At 44.1% G+C, this 25266-nt stretch overlaps 1 protein-coding gene across 1 annotated transcript in view; it reads right to left on the bottom strand.

The window, feature by feature from the left end:
• Positions 1–9117: 9117 nt before the first annotated feature.
• The window catches only part of LOC120058622 (metabotropic glutamate receptor 4-like), a 241552-nt gene continuing 225403 nt past the window's right edge, over positions 9118–25266 (bottom strand). Inside the window, exons 9-10 of the mRNA XM_039007381.1 lie at positions 16349–16595; positions 9118–10059 (exon numbers count right to left, since the gene is read on the bottom strand). Coding sequence (XP_038863309.1) covers positions 10010–10059; positions 16349–16595 — 297 coding nt within the window. The 3' untranslated portion in view covers positions 9118–10009. The remainder of the gene's footprint in view (positions 10060–16348; positions 16596–25266) is intronic.

The raw sequence follows: 25266 nt of genomic DNA, 5'->3' as shown, positions 1-25266 counted from the left end.
GCCATCTTTTGGACACCATCGGAATTACCAGAGTGATGGCTGGAAGTGGGACCTTTCTGTTGCATTTCAAAGATGGTGGTAGAAAAAAAAAAAGTTTTTTTTTTCCTTTGTATTTCCTTCTACCAGATCTATTGTGTTATATTCTCCTACATTCAATTCACATCTCCACAAACTTCAAAGTGTTTCCTTTCAAATGGTACCAAGAATATGCATATCCTTGCTTCAGGGCCTGAGCTACAGGCAGTTAGATTTGGGTATGTCATTTTAGGTCAACATTTTAAAAAAGGGGGCTATCCCTAAGAAGATTTATACAGTATGTGTATATCACACTATGCTGGTATGTATGTCAACCCCAATACATGTTCATGTCATCGTTACCAATCAACTGCATTACATTTAAAAAAGACTCCCGCCCATTTCTATATGGTTAGCTATGTTACCAGCGTACACGATCGGGAGAAATCATTTAGCATAATTCTTTTCTAAACCCGAAAAGGACAACTTCTACATAATATTCAGCGAAAACAGCCAAATATATCTAAATTGTATTTTAGTGTGCTTGTTAGAACACATACATCATGATGAAAATAACAAATATCCACTTTGTTCGATCAGATATTTTGAATGGTGCCCCATTGTCTGTGTTCCATTGATCTCTTTGTCACATCTGGTAATTTTATGCTGAAAATTAATAGTTATCACCATACATATTGTGATCTGCAGATGTAAAGGACCATTTAGGGTTGGAACAGCATACAGTTCATTGGGAACAAGACTGGGTAGGTAAGGGATCAGATTCTTATTGCACTCATTTAAGATGATCTACATTGTGCTCATTTGTCTCTGACTCGCAAGCAATTATCATGAATAATTATGCACTAAGAACAATGGTATAAAATAGCAGAGCTGGTGCAACAGATCTCTTTATTCTGCTGTCATCACTAACGTGATTAATCACTTGCAAAATCCTTGTAAAAAAATTGTTCTGTGCTATAATGTGTTTTCCACTTCGAATTGTTTTCTACAACCATTTCTTTGTCTCGCTGTGCTTGTGGGGGTTGGTGTTGTTGGGAAGTAGCAATCCTTCTCTCCATTCAAAGGACACTTTTGGAATTTGAATACATTTGCACTGATCTACATTGAGTGCACAAAACATTATGACATACAAAACATTTCATGACATAGACTGACCAGGGGAATCCAGGTGAAAGCTATGATCCCTTATTGATGTCACTTGTTAAATCCACATTCATCAGTGTAGATGAAGGGGAGGAGACCAGTTAAATAAGTATTTTTAAGCCTTGAGACAATTGAGACATGGATTGTGTATGTGTACCATTCAGAGGGAGAATGGGAAAGACAAAATATTTAAGTGCCTTTGAACGGGGTACGGTAGTAAGTGCCAGGCTCACCGGTTTGTGTCAAGACCTGTAACGCTGCTGGGTTTTTCACACTCAGCAGTTTCCTGTATGTATCAAGAATAGTCCACCACCCAATGGACATCCAGCCAACTTGACACAACTGTGGGAAGCATTGGAGTCAACATGGGCCAGCATCTCTGGGCAACGCTTGTAGAGTTCATGCCCCATAAGATGATGGCGTCGGAGGGTAGGGCTGCCGTCTTATTGGCTCTCAACCAATCATGCTATTTTGTTTGTTTTTTCGTGTTGTTGGCGGGTTAAACACTATCAGCAAGACAGAACAGCAGCCTCTGGTAAGACACGGGGCAGGGGCCTATGCATTTATGTAAACAACAGCTGGTGCATGATATCTAAGGAATTCTCAAGGTTTTGCTCGCCTGAGGTAGAGTATCTCATGAAGAGCTGTAGACCACACTATCTACTGTACCAAGAGAGTTTTCATCTGTATTTTTCGTACCAGTCTACATTCCACCATAGAGCGAGGTTGGCACTAAAACCACACTACATGAGCTGTATACACCAATAAGCAACCAGGAAAGCGTTCATCAAGAGGCGGCGCTCCTAGTGGCCGGTGACTTTAATGCAGGGAAACTTGCAGGGAATGCAGGGAAACCCAAAGTAAACTGCCTGCTACTCAGACCCAGAAGCTAGGATATGCATATAATTGGTAGATTTGGATAGAAAACACTCTAAAGTTTCCAAAACTGTTCAAATAAGGTCTGTGAGTATAACAGAACTGATTTGGCAGGCAAAAACCTGACAAAAATCCATCCAGGAAGTGGGATTTTTTTATGTTTGTAGTTTTCTATTGAATGCCATTACAGTATCCATTGACTTAGGACTCAAATTGCAGTTCCTATGGCTTCCACTAGATGCCAACAGTCTTTAGAAATAGTTTCAGGCTTGTATTCTGAAAAATTTGAGAGTTAGACCACTCTGAATGAGTGGACCCTACAGTGTCCCAGAGGTTTTTCATTCGCGCGACCGAGAGCGCCCCTTTCTTGTTTACCTTTTATATTGACAACGTTATTGTCCGGTTGAAATATTATAGATTATTTAGGCTAAAAACAACCTGAGGACTGATTATAAAAATTGTTTGACATGTTTCTACGAACCTTACGGATACTATTTGGATTTTTCGTCTGCCTGTTATGACTGCGTTTGAGCCTGTGGATTACTGAAGAAAACCCGCGAACAAAACTGAGGTTTTTCGATATAAAGAGGGACTTTATCGAACAAAACAAAAATGTATTGAGTAAATGGGAGTCTTTTGAGTGCAAGATCATCAAAGGTAAGTGATTAATTTTAACGCTATTTCTGACTTGTGTAACTGACTTGTGTAAAGCTTCAATACAGGACTAAGATTGAATCCTACTACACCGGCTCCAATGCTCATCGGATGTGACAGGGCTTGCAAACTATTACAGACTACAAAGGGAAGCACAGCCGAAAGCTGCTCAGTGAGACACGCCTACCAGACGAGCTAAATAACTTCTATGCTTGCTTCGAGGCAAGAAACACTGAAACATGCATGAAAGCACCAGCTGTTCTGGACGACTGTGTAATCACGCTCTCCGCAGCCGATGTGAGTAAGACCTTTAAACAGGTCAACATTCACAAGGCCGCAGGGCCAGACGGATTACCAGGATGTGTACTGCGAGCATGCTCTGACCAACTGGCAAGTGTCTTCACTGACATTATCAACCTCTCCCTGTCCGAGTCTGTAATACCAACATGTTTTAAGCAGACCACCATAGTGCCTGTGACCAAGAACACTAAGGAAAACTGCATAAATGACAACCGACCTGTAGCACTCACGTCTGTAGCCATGAAATGCTTTGAAAGGCTGGTCATGGCTCACATCAACATCATTATCCCAGAAACCCTAGACTCACACCAATTTGTATACCGCACCAACAGATCCACAGAATACACAACCTCTATTGCACTCCACACTGCCCTTTCCCACCTGGACAAAAGGAACACCTATGTGAGAATGCTATTAATTGACTACAGCTAAGCGTTCAACACCATAGTGCCCTCAAAGCTCATCACTAAGCTAAGGACCCTGGGACTAAACACCTCCCTCTGAAACTGGATCCTAGACTTCCTGACGGGCCTCCCCCAGGTGGTAAGGGTAGGTGACAACACATCCACCACGCTGATCCTCAACAAGGGCGCCCCTCAGGGGTGCGTGCTCAGTCCCCTCCTGTACTCCATGTTCACTCATGACTGCATGGCCAGGCACGACTCCAACACCATCAATATGTTTGCTGATGACACAACAGTGGTAGGACTGATCACCGACAACGATAAGACTATAGGGAGGAGGTCAGAGACCTGGCCTGGTGGTGCCAGAATAACAACCTAACCCTCAATGTAACCAAGACTAAGGAGATGATCATGGACTACAGGAAAAGGAGGACCGAGCACGCCACCATTCTCAACGACGGGCTGTAGTGGACCAGGTTGAGAGCTTCAGGTTCCTTGGTGTCCACATCAACAACAAACTAGAATGGTCCAAACACACCAAGACAGTCGTGAAGAGGGCACGACAAAGCCTATTCCCCCTCAGGAAACTAAAAAGTTTTGGCATGGGTCCTGAGATCCTCAAAAGGTTCTGCAGCTGCAACATCGAGGGCATCCTGACTGGTTGCGTCACTGCCTGGTATGGCAATTGCTCAGCCTCTGACTGCAAGGCACTACAGAGGGTAGTGCATCCGGACCAGTACATCACTGGGGCTAAGCTGCCTGCCATCCAGGACCTCTACACCAGGTGGTGTCAGAGGAAGGCCCTAAAAATTGTCAAAGACTCCAGCCACCCTAGTCATAGACTGTTCTCTCTGCTACCACATGGCAAGCGGTACCGGAACGCCAAGTCTAGGTCCAAGAGGCTTCTACCCCCAAGCCATAAGACTCCTAAACACCTAATCAAATGGCTACCCATACTATTTGCACCCCCCCCCCCCCCCCCCCCACACACACACTGCTGCTACTTTGTTATTATCTATGCATAGTAACTTTAGTAACCCTACCTGCATGTACATAATTACCTCAATTACCTCGACACCGGTGCCCCCGCACATTGACACATTGGCTTTGTACCGGTACCCCCTGTATATTGCCCCGCTATTGTTATTTAATGCTGCTCTTTAATTATTTATTTTTCATATCTCTTACTTTTTGGGGGGGTATTTTCTTACAACTGCATTGTTGGTTAAGGGCTTGTAAGTAAGCATTTCAATGTAAGGTCTACACCTGTTGTATTCGGCGCATGTGACAAATAGCATTTTATTTGATTAATTGAGGCTGTTCTGAGGGCAAAACGAGGGGGGCAACTCAGTATTAGGAAGGTGTTCTTATTGTTTTGTACACTGTGTATGTTACATGTTACCACATTGTCTGTAATAGAAGTGACATCCCTTTAAACAGAAAACAAAAATAAGGCATGAAGGCTGGGGTTTTAATGGCCTTAGCTCAGAGTCTGGCTGTGTTGGGTTGCAGAAGAACATTATTATTCCTGAAGGCTGCAGGGGTGGTGCTGGTGCAACGTTGTTGGTCCCTCTGCCTGTGTATTTCCTACAGTATGTCCTGCAGATAAAGAATACTAATGATGAATTGTTCCAACTGGCCTGTGTGTCTCCAGTACAAATCTCTCCCTGTCCCTGCAATTCTTAGGCTAGTGTTCGAACAGCACTGTGGTTTCCCCGGAGATAATGTCATCATTAACATGTCATATTCTGACCTCAACAATAAGAAGCAGCATGTTGTTTTGCAAAACAGTATTTTATTAGAAATATCTTGTATAAAAATTAACATGCTCAACACATTTTCATGTTTTCTATAGATAATTCATAAATATCCAGGCACTGTCATTTTTATTTTTTATTTTTCTTCATTTTTAATAGGTCAGTACATAAAGCAGACATGATCAATTAATTTGTAATAACGTACATTAACTTGCCATTTAGTTCGATCAGCACTTACATACTCTATTTTGCAAGTGTTGGAAAAAAGATGAAGGGGAGGCACAAACAGTAAATCATCATATTCACAAACACAAACAATCCCACAATACTTTATCTTAAACAATGAAAAATGAAAACATTTAATTTGCTGCAACATCTGGGATCTTTGTTGAAGCAGAGAGTTGAGAATCATAAATTAAACAGACAGGGTTGTTCTTTCTATCCAATATTATTTATAAACGTCTTCTACAGTTGTTTTCCTTATGGAGTTTATAGAATCATTTTTCCAATTGCTTACCATATCATATGAATTTCTGTGGTACAGAATCTTGCCAATCTTTTTCTTACTATATTTACTGACTGTCTTTGATGTGGTAACACTAATGCTGATATTTTTTCCGGAATGATGCAATTAGACTAACAATACTGTATGACTAACAACATTGAACCCTGGCCACAGTACAGATGAGAGGAGAGATTTTTATAGGCTTACTCTTAAGCCCTTATTTTTGTCACTAAACAGTCTCCCTACAGTGCATTCATAAAGTATTTAGACCCCTTGACTTTATCCACATTTAGTTACATTACAGCCTCATTTTGTCACGTTCCTGACCGGTTTTCTGTTATTTTGTATGTGTTTGACGGTCAGGGCGTGAGTTTGGGTGGGTAGTCTATGTTATGTGTTTCTATGTTGGTTAAAGGGTGACCTGATATGGCTCTCAATTAGAGGCAGGTGGTTTTCATTTCCTCTGATTGAGAGCCATATTAAGGTAGGTGTTTTCACATTGATTGTTGTGGGTGGTTGTCTCCTGTGTCTGTGTTTGTCGCGCCACACGGGACTGTTTTCGGTTTGTTTGTTCGTTCGTTCGGTTTATGTAGTCTGTTCCTGTTTCATGCGTTCTTCGTGTCATGTAAGTTCTTATGTTCAGGTTCGTCTACGTCGTTTATTGTTTTGTAGTCTGTTAAAGTGTTTTCGTGTTTTTCCGTTTTGTTAATAAATATCATGTCATATCACGAAGCTGCATTTTGGTTCAATCCCTGCTCCTCCTCTTCGGATGAAGAGGAGGAGGAACGCCGTTACACATTTTAAAATGTATTAAATTGTTTAATGGCAAAGCAAAAACAGGTTTTCAGAAATGTTTGCAAATGTATTAAAAATAAATAACTGAAATATCAAATTTACATAAGAATTCAGACCATTTACTCAGTATTTTGTTGAAGTACCATTGGCAGCGATTACAGCCTCAAGTCTTCTTGAGTATGACGCTACAATCTTGGAACACCAGTATTTAGGGAGTTTCTTCCAATTTTCTCTACAGATCATCTCAAGCTCTGTCAGGTTGGATGGGGAGCGTTGCTGCAAAGCTATATTCGAGTCTCTCCAGAGATGTTTGATCGGGTTCAAGTCCGGGCTCTGGCTGGGTCACTCAAGGACATTCAGAGACTTGTCCCAAAAGCCATTCCTGCATTGTCTTGGCTGTGTGCTTAGGGTTGTTGTCCTGTTGGAAGGTGAACCTTCGCCCCAGTCTGAGGTCCTGAGCGCTCTGGAGCAGGTTTTCATTAAGAATCTCTCTGTACTTTCCTCCTTTCATCTTTCCCTCGATCCTGACTTGTTTCCCAGTCCCTGCCGCTGAAAAACATCCCCACAGCATGATGCTGCCACCACCATGGATTCACCATAGGGATGAAGCCAGGTTTCCTTCAGACGTAACGCTTGGCATTCAGGCCAGAGTCCAATCTTGGTTTCATCAGACCAGATAATCTTGTTTCTCATGGTCTGATAGTCTTTAGGTGCCTTTGGCAATCTCCAAGTGGGCTGTCATGTGCCTTTTACTGAGGAGTCGCTTTTGTCTGGCCCCTCTACCATAAAGACCTGATTGGTGGAGTGCTGCAGAGATGGTTGTCCTGGAAGGTTATCCCATCTCCACAGAGGAACTCTGGAGCTCTTTCAGAGTGACCATCTGGTTCTTGGTCACCTCCCTGACCAAGGTCCTTCTCCCCCGATTGCTCAGTTTGGCCGGTTGGCCAGCTCTAGGAAGAGACTTGAGGGTTCTTAACTTCTTCTATTTAACAATGATGGAGGCCATTGTGTTCTTGGGGAGCTTCAATGCTGCTGAAATGTTTAGGTACCCTTCCCCAGATTTGTGCCTCAACACAATCCTGTCTCGGAGCTCTACGGACAATTCCTTCGACCTCATGGCTTGGTTTTTGCTTTGACATGCACTGTCAACTGTGGGGTCTTATATAGACAGGTGTGTACCTTTCCAAATCATGTTCAATCAATTGAATTTACCACAGGTGGACTCCAATCAAGTTGTAGAAACATCTCAAGGATGATCAATGGAAACTGAATGTGTCTAATAGCAAAGGGTCTCAATTCTTATGTAAATAATGTATTTCTGTTTTTAATTTCTTTATACATTTGCAAACATTTCTAAAAACCTGTTTTCACTTTGCCATTATTGGGTATTGTGTGTGGGTTGATCAGGAAAAAAGTCAAGGGTTCTGAATACTTTCCGAATGCACTGTATATACTTCCATTCAATTTTTCATCTGGTACCGGAGGACCTTCAGACAAGTCTTGAGAGGTCTGTGCGCATCCAAGAGCAACACAACCAACATTTACGTATTTGTCAGAGTCTCACCTTTACACAGATTATTAGTACATAGCCCAAACTGCTCGAACTCTACAGACAGATGTTGGCAGATCGGTTGTACGGACTTCAGACGATACAGGGGGTCGCTTGTAGGGGTCATAGAGCAAAACCACTGACATGTTTGTGTTATTTCAAAACAGGAAACAACATCCTGTTCGTGAGAGTGTCATCTTTGCATAGAGGTGTCATAATAGTTTTTAGGCCAAACCGTTCAAATGCTACAAACGATTTTGTGAAAAGACCAATAATTGTAGTGTCCAAATTGTTATTTCGGGATGTCTAATGGTCTGTCAAACACCTCTGTAGCTCTGTCACCTTTCAACGCAGATGCAGAAGTGTTACATAGCTAGATGCGGTGGATTGAGATGCATCCAATGCAAACAAACAGATATCTCTAGCTTAAACTGACAGATTCTTATGGGGATGTTTTTATTATGCTAATTAGATTTCCGCACGGGCATGTATATCGCCCTTAGGGGATTTTAAACCCAATTCCCTCATGTGGATGTGGAGGGACTTCCTTTCTCTGAACAACATTAAGGGAACAAGCACTATTACTGAAATCACAGGTGAATGGCAAATAAGTCAATAACGTAACCAAGGATGGTGCACACTAGACAGAGTACACTGCTGAGGCTCCAAATAGTGTTTTGTACCATTACATAACGTATCGCCAATAGCTAGCTATATGTTAGACATTTCTGGTACAGATTCCAAATTCGTCACGTTGAGATGGAACTGCTGAATTTCTAATGGAACACAACCATGAAATGATATTCTCACATGTGAGAATGCCAGCATGAATACACTGAGGCAGTGCATGGCTGTCTATGGGCTGTAGTCTTGAAGCTGTATTTCACTGAAAAGTAGGCGGTGTTGAACATACAAGGCTTTTACTTTTTAGCCAGTTCTTATGCCTTTTCATGTATTCTAATCTCCATTAATCTGCATAAGGTACCATGTGTGTAATAGTCAAAACATGATAATGCCACTGTTTGTTGAACCACAATCCTCACACATGTTGCATTTAATAGATTTTGAAAACACAGCACAGTAAACATTATGCTCCCACAGGCATGCTCTATGACTGTATACAAGGCCGTAAAGATGGTGTCAGCTATGATATCGCTATCATCTGTGAAAATCCATCGCTTTATTTGATGTATAAAATGTTAAGGAAACACTTATTGGACACGTACAGTAAAACTGAATATTCAGACATGTTAAATGTTGGAAAGGTGCATACTTGTTGGCTCTGTTTCACAACTATGACCTTCATTAAAATGATGACAACATAATGTTAATGTTACAGAGCCTGAGGATTAATATTTGTTTATTTTGGCCTTGAATGAAGACTTACCCCACACCAACAACACACTTTTTCATCTACTTTTGACAGCTTTGACTTATTGACTAATTTGATATTATGTTCAGCATTACACCCGCATTGGAAAGGACAGAGAAGAAAGGGAAGCAAATAATTGCACATTACTACTGGTAGAGAGAGACACAACACTGCTGCACACAAAGAGAAAACTGAATTCACTCTTACCGAAGAGGGTGTTAGTCAGCTTCAGACAAAACACCAGAAGAGAAATGCTGTTCTATAAACTCCAGAAGGAAAACACTGAATTGAAGTCATTGGCTCTGACTGAATTTGGAAACGTGACTGCCTGGTGTATTTGACATGTCACAAGGAGGATGGGGAGGGGAGACATCACTGTCTGCCTGACATCCCCACTTCCCCACCCCCCACTGCTTTTGTTTGGTATTCAATATATTTGCCTTGCCTTGTCCTCTTGAAAATAGTGACATCAGTTCTGTATGTTGAGTGATTATTCTCATTCTCATTTCTCAACCTTTGCCACTGCTCTTTCATCTTGGTTCTCCAGTTTTTGGTGTTCGTTCACCCCACGGGCAGGTCCTTGCTATGCTTCCAAGCCGGAGTTCCACTGTCTGTCTCTTAGATGGCATGGTTACTGTAGCTGATGTATGTCTGCTTGGAGGCCAATGCTGTGAATAGAGCCGTGAAAGAGGAAGAGGGAAAGAAGAGCGAAAGGAAAAGATGTGGGTGAAGATTTGGGCAATTCAATTAAGGCTCATTTAACCATCTGTCAGGGGCTTATCTTCCAGTCCATTAAGGTGATTGCCGACACAGTTTCTATTTATGCATGACTTCCTTAGACCACAAGTGTCACCAGGGAGTACAGGTGGAACCAACAGTGGGGTAAGAGAGTAATTAATATGCATAGCAAGCAGTGGTAGCATTTGTCATGTTGTGTGGTTAGTATTACCAGAATGATTTAACTTCCTAGGAAATGTGTTGCCAACTGTAAATTGCATCTAAATGCAGATTTCCTTGATCTGCTGGAAAGTAGGGCAGAGCAGGGTACAGATGTGGCTATAGCTAGTAATTGACTCTCAAAACTAATGTTGAATTGCTTATCAGGATGCTGTTGTAACAACCCACTGGGCACACACTGGTTGAAACAACCTCAGTTCAATGAAATCGCGTTGATCCAACGTGGAATAGACATTGAATTGACGTCTGTGCCCAGTGAGATGTCTCTGCATGGATATATACTGTTCTGAAAGTGACTTAAGAATTACTTATTTAACCAGTAATTGCAGCTTGACCTATAAGTACAGATTATTTCATGGTAAAGAATCCCTTGCAGTTAATTTTACGTCAGGGCCGGCTCTAGCCTTTTGGGAGCCCTTAGCGAGATTTTGCCATGATTTATGCCATGTACATTTTATCTGAGTGAGAGTGACTAACAAAACCAATGGGCTCTTCTGGAGGACAGGGACCCTGGGCACGTGCCCTGCATGACCGGTCGGTATTTGGGCATAATTGCTACAAGTTTAGAAAGCTGGGTAGACTAACTTACCAATATGAAAATTGTTAGCTGACATGGCTAATTGAGTGACTGTCAGTGACTGACATGACAAGAGACACATTGCTGGTGCACAACCACATTTTGAACTTGCTCCTTTTTCGAACTTGCTCCAAATTTCGAACTTAACGGTAAGTTGAGACCCCGACTGAGTTCCAAGAAAAAAGACACTCTTGCCTGTAGCCGGTCCTGTTTTAAGTACAGTATAGGATAGTATGTGATGCAATAGCACTCATTCAAATGCAAGGCTCGGTAACTACATTCAGATCTTTCTCTGTGCACCAAGCAAAGCATGCAACAGTGGCACCATGTCGATAGAAATGAAAACATCTCAGAAAAGCATAGAATGTTTACTTATTTTATCAAGTTGTGGACTGAACCGACCGATATGGTATGTCCTCTCTAAATAAATCCGTCACCAGTTCACTTGTTCTACAGTGTAATCATCACACATACAGTGGGGAGAACAAGTATTTGATACACTGCCGATTTTGCAGGTTTTCCTACTTACAAAGCATGTAGAGGTCTGTAATTTTTATCATAGGTACACTTCAACTGTGAGAGACGGAATCTAAAACAAAAATCCAGAAAATCACATTGTATGATTTTTAAGTAATTAATTAACATAAGTATTTATTAACATAAGTATTTGATCACCTACCAACCAGTAAGAATTCCGGCTCTCACAGACCTGTTAGTTTTTCTTTAAGAAGCCCTCCTGTTCTCCACTCATTACCTGTATTAACTGCACCTGTTTGAACTCATTACCTGTATAAAAGACACCTGTCCACACACTCAATCAAACTGGATTGAGTGTGTGGACTCAGTGAGTGTGTGTGGGCTCTCTGGAGAGCTTGATGTGTGGTGGGGGGATAGGGATGGTGTGTGGGGCAACAGTACTGGAGGGTGTGATGTGTAGTTGTTGGAGAATTAGGATGTGGGGGGCAACTACACTGGAGGGTGGGCTGTATAGTGGGGGAAGGGGAGGGTGTGGGGGGTAACAAATCAAATTAAATCAAATTTATATAGCCCTTCTTACATCAGCTGATATCTGAAAGTGCTGTACAGAAACAAAACTGGGGGGCTGGATGTGTGGTGGGGGAGAGGGAGGGTGTGGAGGGCAACAATACTGGAGGGTGGGATATGTAGTGGGGGGAGAGGTAAGGGTGTGGGTGGGTGGCATCAGTACTGGAGGACAGGGATGTGTGGTGGGGGAGAGGGAGGGTTTGGGGGTAAACAGTACTGGAAGTTGGGATGTGTAGTGGGGGGAGAGGGGGTGTGTGGGACCACTACTCTGGAGGGTGGGATGTGAAGTGGGGGAGAGGTAGGGTGTGGGGGGCAACAGTACTGGAGGCTGGGACGTGTAGTGGGGGGAGAGGGAGGCTGTGAGGGGCAACAATACTGGAGGGTGGGATATGTAGTGGGTGTAGAGGTGGGGTATGGGGGACACCTATACTGGAGGGTGGGGTGTGTAGTGGGAGGAGAGGGAGGATGTGAGGGGATACTGCACTAGCCGGATTGGATGTGCATTGGGGACATGGGAGGGTGTGACGTAACAACACTGGAGGGTGGGATGTGTAGTGGTGGAGAGGGAGGGTGTGGGAGGCAACATTACTGGAGGGTGGATGTGTAGCGGGGGAGAGGGAGTTTTTGTGGCTAACAGCAATGGAGGGTAGGGATGTGTAGTGGGGGAGAGGGAGGGTGTGGGAGGAAACAGTACTGGAAGGTAGGATGTGTAGTGGGGGCAGAGGGGGTGTGGGGGGCCACTATACTGGAGGGTGGGATGTTTAGCGGGGGAGAGGGACTGGAGGGTGGGATGTGTGGTGGGGGGAGTGGGATTGTGTTGGGGATAACAGTACTGGAGTGTGGGATGTGTAGTGTTTGGAGAGGTAGGGTGTGGGGGGCCTCTACACTGGAGGGTGGGATGTGAAGTGGGGGGAGAGGTAGGGTGTGGGGGGCAAAGTTCTGGAGAGCTTGATGTGTGGTGGGGGGATAGGGATGGTGTGCGGGGCAACAGTACTGGAGGGTGGAATGTGTAGTGGGGGGAGAGGGTGGGTGAGGGAGCCCACTATACTGGAGGGTGTGATGTTTAGTGGGGAGAGTTGGATGGTGTGGGGGACAACAGTACTGGGAGGTTCGATGTGTAGTGGTTGGAGAGGTAAGGTGTGGGGGGCCTCTAGACTGCAGGCTGGCATGTGTAGTGGGGGGAGAGGCAGGGTGTGGGGTCCACATTCCTGGAGGGTGGGATGTGTAGTGGGGGGAGAGGGTGGGTGTGGGGGGCCACTATACTGGATGGTGGGATGTGTAGTGGGGGAAGAGGGAGGGTGTGGGGGGCAACAGTACTGGAGGGTGGGATGTGTAGTGGGGGGAGTGGGAGGGTGTGGGGGGAAACAGTTCTGGATGGATGGATGTGTAGTGAGGGGAGAGGGAGGGTGTGGAGTAACATAATACTGGAGGGTGGGATGTGTAGTGGTTGGAGAGGTAGGGTGTGGGAGGCCTCTACACTGGGGGGTGGGATGTGTAGTGGGGGAGAGGGAGGGTGTGGGGGGCAACAGTACTGGAGTATGTATGTGTAGTGGGGGGAGAGGGAGGGTGTGGGGGGCAACAGTGCTGGTGGTGGGATGTGTAGTGGGAGGAGAGGGAGGGTGTGGGGGGCAACAGTACTGGAGAGCTGAATGTGTGGTGGGGGAGCGGTGTGGCGTAACAAATACTGGAGGGTGGGATGTGTAGTGGTTGGAAAGGTAGGGTGTTGGGGGCCTCTTCACTGGAGGGTGGGATGTGTAGTGGGGGGGAGAGGGAGGGTGTGGGGGGGGGAGTAGTGGAGGGTGGGATGTGTAGTGCGGGGCGAGGGAAGGTGTGGGGGGAAACAGTACTGGAGGGTGGGATGTGTAGTAGGAGGAGAGGGAGGGTGGGGGGGCAACAGTACTGGAGGTTGAATGTGTAGTGGGGGGTAGAGGTAGGGTTTGGGGGGCAAATGTAGTGGAAGGTGGGATGAGTAGTGGGAGAGAGGAAGCGTGTGGGGGGCAACAGTACTGGAGGGTGGAATGTGTAGTGCGGGGCAAGGGAAGGTGTGGGGGACAACAGTACTGGAGTGTGGGATCTGTAGTGGTTGGAGAGGTAAGGTGTGGGGGCCACTACACTGGAGGGTGGGATGTGTAGTGTGGGGAGCGGGAGAGTGTGGGGTGCAACAGTACTGGAGGGTGGGATGTGTAGTGGAGGAAGAGGTAGGGTTCGGGGGCAACAGTACTGGAAGGTGGGATGTGTAATGGGGGGAGGAAGGGTGTGGGAGGCAACAGTACTGGAAGGTGGGAAGTGTAGTGGGAGGAGAGGGAGGGTGTGGTGTAACAGTACTGGAGGGTGAGATGTGTTTTGGTGGAGAGGGAGGGTGTGGGAGGCAACAGTACGTGAGGGATGGATGTGTGGTGCGTTGAGAGGGAGGGTGTGGTAGGCAACTGTACTGGAGGGTGGAATGTGTAGTGCGGGGACATTGATTGTGTGGGGGGCAACAGTTTTTGAGGGTGGGATGTGTAGTGTGGGAGAGGGAGGGTGTGGTGGGAAACAGTACTGGACGGATGGATGTATAGTGGGGGGAGAGGGAGGGTGTGGCGTAACAGTACTGGAGGGTGAGATGTGTTGTGGTGGAGAGGGAGGGTGTGGGAGGCAACAGTATGTGAGGGATGGATGTGTGGTGTGTTGAGAGGGAGGGTGTGGGAGGCAACAGTTTTTGAGGGTGGGATGTGTAGTGGGTGGAGAGGGAGGGTGTGTGGGACAACAGTACTGGAGGGTTGGATGTGTAGTGGGGGAGTGGTAGGTGGGGGGGGCACTCTCCATTCCACCCAGAACCTCTCCCAGAGCAGCATTGATAAATTAACCTCATTTAAATATTCATGCTCTGCGATGCCCAGATAAAAAAAATAGATGGTCCAGAAAGAATTGGAGCTTGTGGACACATCTGTCTTTCCCCTTTTCCCACATCTTTTTGTTGTTCTACGTCCCATTACAGCAAATTCCTCCGTTTGTCAACGTGGGAAACAAATGACTGGGGATGCGCAGCTATCCCCGGCATTCAGCCCACAGTGGTGTCATCTCCCTACATCCGTTGCCATCAGGCTGTTACCACATTCTCAGGCCATTTGCAGTACAACACGCCAACATTGTCTACCGACGTCTGTGGGTCAAGGGTGTGTAGGTTAATGTGATAAATGTCTGACACCATCCAAGGTGCTATAGCCGTGGGTAAGTTTTTGTGCATACAGTACATATCTTAGGCAGGCATAGGATCCAACTGAACATTGGCACAATGTCAATGGGGAGAAGTGGTCAGTCATACAGAGTGAGAGGCAAGCTGATTGTCAGGCTCTCCATCCGTTACCTGAGCGTCTAAAGTCCCTCACAGGGCTCTCCTCCTTCGTCACAGTCTGACACACAAGCACAAAGAGCAGCTGTTAGTCCTCCGACTTGGGCCAGATGGGTCATGGTATAGATGTCAAACTGTGAAATTGGGGGAGCATTTCCCATGGGTGTTATAATGATTTTTCCATTCCCAAATGGCATGCCATTTTTTCTAACTCTGTTCATCTCCTTGTAGCAGTCTCTTTGACATACCCCATATTGAGAGTTTCATCTCCTGTTTCCTACACATTCAGAGGAAGTGCAACTGCATATTTCAAATAGCACTATGATAGAGGATTCAGAACATGTTGTCAACATTGGCTTTGGTTCTCCAAAGGTAATGGGAATATTGACTGATGATGCATTAGATACAGGAAAACGTCATTCTGTATGGATGAATGAGCGTGACTATCCATAAATCAACGTATTTTCTCATGATTTGGAATACGCTTTTACATTTAGGGATTTTGGTAATTCCGACCACGGCAGCTGTGTTACTGTAAGATGGGGCTGAAGTGCTGGAGCAATAATCTTGCCTCCTTTTGCACCAATGGAGACTGGAAAGTTAATACGAATGGCCATCTCTAAAGTATGATACTTGAATGTGAAGCCTTTCCTATCAATCCATCTCACCCTGTGCTGTTCTTTATGTCCTGTTTGCCGACAATGCCACGTTTCAGAGCACCAGCCAATGCTTGATGCTACTAGGGTTGGCATGAAACAAAATGCACTACCAATTCCCTACATCCTGAAAATAACAATAGATAATTTCACAAAGCTGTTGAGGTGTAAAATAACAATGCCATCAAGTAAGTTTATATAAAGGCAAGTGCATTGCTTTTCATTTTTCAAGCCTGATACTTTCCCCTCAAAATTACATCCGACTGACTTTAAGGCATAAACTCAAGGACCGAGTGCTATAAAAACTAAACTTGTGTCCCTTTGTCCTCTGTTCCCCCTGATCTCCATTCCCCCCTCGCTCCATCCCTAACCCGGAGGCCTTCGCTGCTAACCTTGTGTCTCCAGGCTTTCACACAGCTCAGACTTGGCCTCTCCGTTGGGACGCAGGCCACCCTTGGTGGGGAACTTGTTGGACATGGTGGCTGCGGTGACTACAGCCTTGAGGCTGCGCTTGCGATTGGGCACGTTCTGCTCCGGGTGGAAGAGGACCACGTAGACCTTTGGCATGTAGAGCATCCCCAGAGACACAGAGGCACTCAGGCTCACAGAGATGGTCAAAGTCGTGGTCTGGATGTACATCTGTGAAGGAAACAAGCAAAGGAAACATTGTTACACAACAAGAAAGAGATGGAGCTGTTCAAGTGGCTAAGGAGAGGGTTCTCAAGATCCTTGTGACAGCATTGACCTTTGATTTTTTGAAAGTACATTACCTAATTATACATTGTTTAAACAAGACAACATATGAGTGCAGTTGTCTCCTAGTAGATCTTCCAACATCAGATGTGATAAGACACATGGAGTGGACACTGCTCTGTTTTCAAGTGCTTTATGAATTATTCATCAACTCCTGTTTATGTTTTTATTGGTGTGTCTATTTGTTTGTTTATGACATGTGACTAATGGAGGAGGCCTCCCAGTGAGTGACTGTACTACAGATGTCTTGCCCTCGGGGCCCGGGGCTGTGGTAGAGTGGTTGGAGTCAACTGAGTGTAAAGGCAGCTGGGACTCACAGCTGTGCACAGAAAGCATGGCTACATGCAAGGATCAGGGAGAGGCATCTTGAGAACATCAACACAATGCCTGAGTGTGTGCCTCGGAGTGCTTTTCCCATATAAATTATATCATATTCTCAATGGGATTAAATGTGTCTTCGTGTCTGATCATATAGGTCATCTGAATGAGTTGTTAGACAGTACGGACTGATTTACTACAGCAGTAGAAAACAAATGCATTAATAAAAAAAAACTGTAACTGCAAAAACATAGAAGATAATATGTAGAAGATTGGAAGATTAAATGTATATGACACTCTCTGTTGTGAACATCAGCATTATTCTCCTGCAAAACCGCAAAAAGCTTTTCTTTTACAATGTCTTATTTGGAACATCATTCTGTCTCCCTTTGGGACAGGGTTGCTGAGCTATTCTGGGCCTGATGAACAAAGGGAGAAGGGTGTAAACTGCAAACACAGCTCCCAGCCACATCCCTAATAGATTTGCCCGAGGTGTAGACTGATATTGTGTTTCCAGACATCATGAGTAACTTAGTGTTATGGCAACAGGGAATAACCCGACAGGTCGTCTGTCATGAGAATGTCAACAGATGACATGCATTAGTTATAGTGCTGCTTTGGGACTTAACGTTTTTTGCAGCTCTATCTTCAGTCTGGATGCTGAAATACTTACATCTAAAGAGTTAGTGCAGCCTGCCATATGGTACCTATGACTTATGATTAAATCTGCTATAACATCATTTTTTTTCTTTAAGTGTTGTGTATATAGAAGCCTCTAAATAAACGTCAGTGGAGAAGGATGCCTGAGTAAAATGAGTGTCATTGAATTATTTGATCACGTTGCAAGCATCAATGGGCTTTCCTTGAAGTGGGAAATAAAGGGGTACTGAGGGGGAGTATGTAATATTCTGAGAAGATTTCACATGGCCTTGGGTGATCCCGGCACAATATTGAGTGGAGTAACTCTGTGAGGGGGCTAGGACCCCTGTCCCGGGCCAGATAAAACCGCCTTGACAAACTGATATGATCGCCAATGTGCCTCATTGCCACAGCAGGAAAATGGTGCTCAAGAGACTGACTCCACCAGGCGAAGCCATCCTGTCTCTCCTAAAGGAGCAGAGAAACCTTTCTCTCTAAAGTAATAAGTTATCAAATCTGTGCTGCTATTTCACCCCCTGCATTCTGTTTCATTCCACAGTCTGACGTGCAAAAGGTAACTACATTTACCTTGTGTATAGGTGTAAGTGGCCAGAATATAATCACCCTATTATCAGAAAGTAACATCTTCCAAACAAAACCTGTATCATTTCTGATGATCAAATTTTGCATATTTGTATGGAATTGTCAGACCTGGCTTGGATTAGATCAATCAAACATAAGACTGTCTCCAGCTGTGCCTCCTGTAGACTACCTGCACCTGACTGCAGCTACAGTGCCATCCAAAGCCCTCCATCCCTGGCCCTCTGCATGCAAGTGTCTTTATCACTGAGGATAAACAGTGCCAGGGATCATTTAGTGAGATAGGGCCAGTCATTGCCTCATGAAACAGGCCCTCCTTTCGAGCCACCACGATTACACACCTGTCAATCTACAGCCCTTCCTCTGACAGGATACTGCCTCTGCATTTTCCCACGTGTCAGGAATGTAACTGGGCCCATAATATCACAGTGAAAAGCCTCACACAGCACCTCCAAACAGATAACAATGTGGAAACATTAATCCATTCATAAGATTAACTTAAACCAGGAATGGTTATTTCTGCGTTTATAGATAGATAGTGTTTTCCATTCCAGCCATCCCCATGTATCCGCTTTGTCCTTTGCAACATCAAAGCAGCTGGAGTCATGACCGGATTTCTGATTTCTGTATTTGCCATTGGCTGGGTTTTGTTTGCAGCAAAAATGCTCAAGATGTTAGTCATTACTTATTGTCGTTTTCAGTGGTTGGATGCCAGCATAAGCTTCCTTTGAAGTAAGGAATATATTTTAAGGCTGTTTTGTGCTTGAATGAGCGTTTATCATCTGTTTCTACCGTACAGTACAGTACAGAACGTACTGAATTCATACTTCATTGCTGCAGTGCCTCCCTTTTAATTACTTAGAAAACATGTGCAGAAGCCATTGTACAGCCTTGAAAGAACATTATCAAACTCTTATAGTTGCTCTTTAAGCTTAATTTCATGTGCAACGTCAGAGCAATGTAAAGCCAATGCTCTCCATCTTCTCAAACATCCCAGATTGGCAAAGCATGCATATCGTCATGCATGATTAACCCTGTTCTGACAACCCTGCCAATCAGCTGCCTTGTCCTCCTTATCAAGCACAAAAGAGAGCTTGGTGCTGTGCCACCCTCCTTTCAACCAGAAGACAATGGCACAATTAACAGAGCTACCTGCCAGTCTACTATTGTCACCCACCACCTCCAGGGCTGACTGTACTACGGATGCCACCCACCACCTCCAGGGCTGACTGTACTACTATTGTCACCCACCACCTCCAGGGCTGACTGTACTACGGATGCCACCCACCACCTCCAGGGCTGACTGTACTACGGATGCCACCCACCACCTCCAGGGCTGACTGTACTACGGATGTCACCCACCACCTCCAGGGCTGACTGTACTACGGATGCCACCCACCACCTCCAGGGCTGACTGTACTACGGATGCCACCCACCACCTCCAGGGCTGACTGTACTACGGATGCCACCCACCACCTCCAGGGCTGACTGTACTACGGATGTCACCCACCACCTCCAGGGCTGACTGTACTACGGATGTCACCCACCACCTCCAGGGCTGACTGTACTACGGATGTCACCCACCACCTCCAGGGCTGACTGTACTACGGATGTCACCCACCACCTCCAGGGCTGACTGTACTACGGATGTCACCCACCACCTCCAGGGCTGACTGTACTACGGATGTCACCCACCACCTCCAGGGCTGACTGTACTACGGATGCCACCCACCACCTCCAGGGCTAACTGTACTCATGCTGCCACTCATCACCTCATTGACTGACTGAACTCCTGCTGCCAGTCAAATAGGAGTGTCATCCTCATCCTATCAACTGCCTAAAGCCCCAGCCATCCCCTCTCTACACTCTTAGAAACAAAATTAAAAAATAAAAGAACCCTTGGTTCCAGAGAGAACCATTTTGGGATCCATGTATAACCCTTTCCACAGAGGGTTCTACCTGGAACCAAAAACGGTTATCATATGTTTCTAAGAGTGTACCCACGCAGACCCCTACCATGCAGTTTTCCCCTCTCATTGTATAGGTGAGGCACCCCCTATGCCAGGAAAATAATCTGGGGAAACTCTGGCACCATCATAACCATTGTCTCGTTATGTAACAAGACCCCATGTAGGTGGATGCAAGGTGTTCAAATGATTCAGAATGAATCTCTATAACTAAAACAAAACATTGACAGCAGGAGATCCAAAAGACATAAGCACATTTGTTCAGTTAGTTCATTGAGAGTTAGAGGTTGTTAAAAATCTAAAAGCTTTGGGCTTAAGGCAAGTAATGTATCCCTAATGTACACTGTACACTAATCACATACAATAAAAGACAGAAATGCTGCCACTGCTAACCTCTTTGTACAAGATTCCAGGTCTCACTCAGGTGCATCACATCTCTTGTGCTCAGACAGTGCTGTCGCCAGGGTGTAAATGTTAACATAATTCTAAGTTTTTCTTTGAAAATAACAGCAATTACCATGCAGCTCACAACATCGTAAAGATGGCCACGGTTTTCTTTGTATTGCCCATTACCTTCCTAAATGGCTTACCTCTGTAATTGGACAATAACTGTATGGGACTCAATGGCTGCTTTGTTTCCTACAACAATATTCCTCAATACAGACAGTACATTTATGTTAGCCAACAGAAACTGAAATTCAATTGTACACATTAAGGATAATATCAAAACCTATGAAGGTTGTGTCCCAGCTTTGCTCTTGTCTAGGAGAATCACATGCATGTTATCCCTTTCTGTGATAAGCTTTGAGTGTGTCTGCTCTAGGATATACTTGGCATTATACCATTAACATTACAGTATATGTCCACATTATGGGGGCAGTGAAGAAAGATTGAAACTGAACAACAAAGTGAAGGATACAAATGTAGGATCTTAATTTGAGCCAGCTTGTTACAGCAGGCAAATAACCCTGCAGCAACAGGAAATGTGAATTATCATGTGGATTATAATTAAAACATCTTTGATGCGTGGTTCTGGTACTGGTTCTGACTGAAATTTTTGATTATAAATCAATCTGTGGACACTGTAGATCGAAATGGCTTGTATTGAGCGGTGGAATAGATTCTCACAGACACAGGATTATGTCTCTTCTGTCTGTATGAAGCAGGATGTGAAATCGAACAACACTTGAAGCTAGCATGTCCCAGCTTGGACTCCCTCCTACCATTTAATTCGCTCTTCTGACTTTCCTTTAACTCTTGGCTGAACCCTACCTCACAGCCACTAACATATGCCTGGAATACATACATCGTAACACAGCAGGGGAGAGTGGTTTCGTTGCTGTGGCACATTCAGAGATCGATTTATAGCCAGTAATCTAAAATAATTCATAGATTTTAAAGAAAAAAACATTTATATTTGTCATAGAAGGACAAAAGTCATATGAGATGAAAGGTGATTTCCTAACAAGTTCAGGAAGCCAAACTAGAGCAATGGGGGCAGACGTTTTAATCAAGAGACCTTTAGAAAATATGCACATTTTCTCTAACACTAAATATACAAATATGTATTTCAGACTTATAAGGAAGGTAAAATCTTATAGTTAGTCATTTTAGAAATGGATTATACTATATTTAGAAGAAATATACAGTTGAAGTCAGAAGTTTACATATACCTTAGCCAAATACATTTAAATGCAGTTTTTCACAATTCCTGACATTTAATCCTAGTAAAAAATTCCCTCTTAGGTCAGTTAGGATCACCACTTTATTTTAAGAATGTGAAATGTCAGAAAAATAGTAGAGAGAATGATTTATTTCAGATTTTACTTCTTTCATCACATTCCCAGTGTGTCAGAAGTTTACATACACTCAATTAGCATTTGGAAGCATTGCCTTTAAATTGTTTAACTTGGGTCAAATGTTTTGCGTAGCCTTCCACAAGCTTCCCACATTAAGTTGGGTGAATTTTGGCCAATTCCTCCTGACAGAGCTGGTGTAACTGAGTCAGGTTTGTAGGCCTCCTTGATCGTACTTGCTTTTCAGTTCTGCCCACAAATTGGGTTTTGTGATGGCCACAAGGTCAGGGCTTTGTGATGGCCACTCCAATACCTTGACTTTGTCCTTAAGCCATTTTGTAACAACTTTGGAAGTATGCTTGGGGTCATTGTCCATTTGGAAGACCCATTTGCGACCAAGCTTCAACTTCCTGACTGATGTCTTGAGACGTTGCTTCAATATATCCATTATGGCCAAACAGTTCTATTTTTGTTTAATCAGACCAGAGGACATTTCTCCAAAAAGTACGATCTTTGTCCCCATGTGCAGTTGCAAACCGTAGTCTGGCTTTTTTTTATGGCGTTTTTAGAGCAGTGGCTTCCTTTCTGAGCAGCCTTTCAGGTTATGCCGATATAGGACTTGTTTTACTGTGGATATAGATACTTTTGTATCTGTTTTCTCCAGCATCTTCACAAGGTCCTTTGCTGTTGTTCTGGGATTAATTTGCACTTTTCACACCAAAGTACATTCATCTCTAAGAGACAGAACGCGTCTCCTTCTTGAGCGGTGTGACGGCTGCGTGGTCCCATGGTGTTTATACTTGCGTACTAACAAATACACCATGACAGCTCAATACACAAGGGGTGGAACAGTGGCAAAGGTACCCACCGAACAAACAGAATAATATTAGTCTGAGGAGAGATTAAATAGCATTAATACAACAAAAATAATTCTAAACACAGATGTTGTTTGTACAGATGAACGTGGTACCTTCAGGCATTTGGAAATTGCTCCCAAGGATGTGGAGGTCTACAATTTTTTCTGAGGTCTTGGCTGATTTCTTTTGATTTTCCCATGATGTCAAGCAAAGAGGCACTGAGTTTGAAGATGGGCCTTGAAAAGTACATTTTTTGTCCATTAAAATAACATCAAATTGATCAGAAATACAGTGTAGACATTGTTAATGTTGTAAATGACTATTGTAGCTGGAAAGAGCAGATTTTTTATGGAATATCTACATAGGCGTACAGAGGCCCATTATCAGCAACCATCACTCCTGTGTTCCAATGGCACGTTGTGTTAGCTAATCCAAGTTTATAATTTTTAAAGGCTAATTGATCATTAGAAAACCCTTTTGGAATTATGTTAGCAGAGCTGAAAACTTTTGTTCTACTTAAATAAGCAATACAACTGGCTTTCTTTAGACTAGTTGAGTATCTGGAGCGTCAGCATTTGTGGGTTCGATTACAGGCTCAAAATGGAAACTGAAGATCTCGTACAACGCGGTTTACTACTCCCATCACAGAACAGTGCAAACTGGCTCTAACTAGAACAGAAAGAGGAGTGGGAGGCCCCGGTGCACAACTGAGCAAGAGGACAAGTACATTAGAGTGTCTAGTTTGAGAAACAGACGCCTCACAAGTCCTCAACTGGCAGCTTCATTAAATAGTACCCGCAAAACACCAGTGTCAACGTCAACAGTGAAGAGGCGATTCCACGACGCTGGCCTTCTAGGCAGAGTTCCTCTGTCCAGTGTCTGTGTTCTTTTGCCCATCTTAATCTTTTATTTTTATTGGCCAGTCTGAGATATGGCTTTTTCTTTGCAACTCTGCTTAGACGGCCAGCATCACGGAGTCGCCTCTTCACTGTTGACGTTGAGACTGGTGTTTTGCGGGTACTATCTAAAGATGCACAATTGAAAGCATCCTGTCGGGCTGTATCACCGCCCGGTACGGTAACTGCAACGTCCGTAACCGGAGGGCTCTCAAGAGGGTGGTGCGGTCTGCCCAATGCATCACCGGGGGCACACTGCCTGCCCTCCAGGACATCTACAGCACCCGATGTCACATGAAGGCCAAAAAGATCATCAAGGACATCAACCACCCGAGCCACAGCCTGTTCACCCCGCTATCATCCAGAAGGCGAGGTCAGTACAGGTGAATTAAAACTTCTTATGGCTGCAAGCCCGAGGCTGCCCACAATATGACAACAGCCAGCTCAAGTGCAGGGCGCGAAATTCAAAATATATATTTTTAAAATATTTAACTTTCACACATTAACAAGTCCAATACAGCATATGAAAGGTACACATCTTGTGAATCCAGCCAACATGTCCGATTTTTAAAATGTTTTACAGCGAAAACAGCACGTATATTTATGTTAGCTCACCACCAAATACAAAAAAGGACAGACATTTTTCACAGCACAGGTAGCATGCACAAAGCCAACCTAACTAACCAAGAACCAACCAAACTAACCAAGAAACAACTTCATCAGATGACAGTCTTATAACATGTTATACAATAAATCTATGTTTTGTTCGAAAAATGTGCATATTTAAGGTATAAATCATAGTTTACATTGCAGCTACAATCAGAAATTGCACCGAAAGCAGCCATAATAATTAGACACCAACGTCAAATACCTAATTACTCATCATAAAACATTTCTGAAAAATACATAGTGTACAGCAAATGAAAGACAGGCATCTTGTGATTCCAGCCAATATTTCCGATTTATTAAGTGTTTTACAGCGAAAACAGAATATAGCGTTATATTAGCTTACCACAATAGCCAGAAACACTTGGGCGCCGACGACTAGTTCACATCTATGACAGATATATGAAATAGCATCATAAAATGTTTCTTACTTTTGCTGATCTTCCATCAGAATGTTGGACAAGGTGTCCTTTGTCCAGAACAATCGTTGTTTGGATTTAGAACGGCAACTTTCCCTCTTGATTTAGCAAGCACACTAGCCAAGTGGCACGGATCTCTCCATCGTCAACAAAGTCAGAGAACGGAACACGGCAAAACTCCCGAAAAAATTTCAATAATCTGATTAAACTATATTGAAAAAACATACTTTACGATGATATGGTCACATGTATCAAATAAAATCAAAGCCGGAGATAGTAGTCGCCTATAACGGCAGCTAAACAGAAGGCAATCCCACTGTCCACCTCGCGCTCTCGAGAGTACCGGAAATGAGGGACACGTCATACAAAGAGCTTGTATTCCACTTCAGACCAAGATAA

This window comes from Salvelinus namaycush, chromosome 14 (genome assembly GCF_016432855.1).
Source record: "Salvelinus namaycush isolate Seneca chromosome 14, SaNama_1.0, whole genome shotgun sequence".
Lineage (NCBI taxonomy): Eukaryota > Metazoa > Chordata > Actinopteri > Salmoniformes > Salmonidae > Salvelinus > Salvelinus namaycush.
This window is presented reverse-complemented; position numbering and strand designations above follow the sequence as displayed.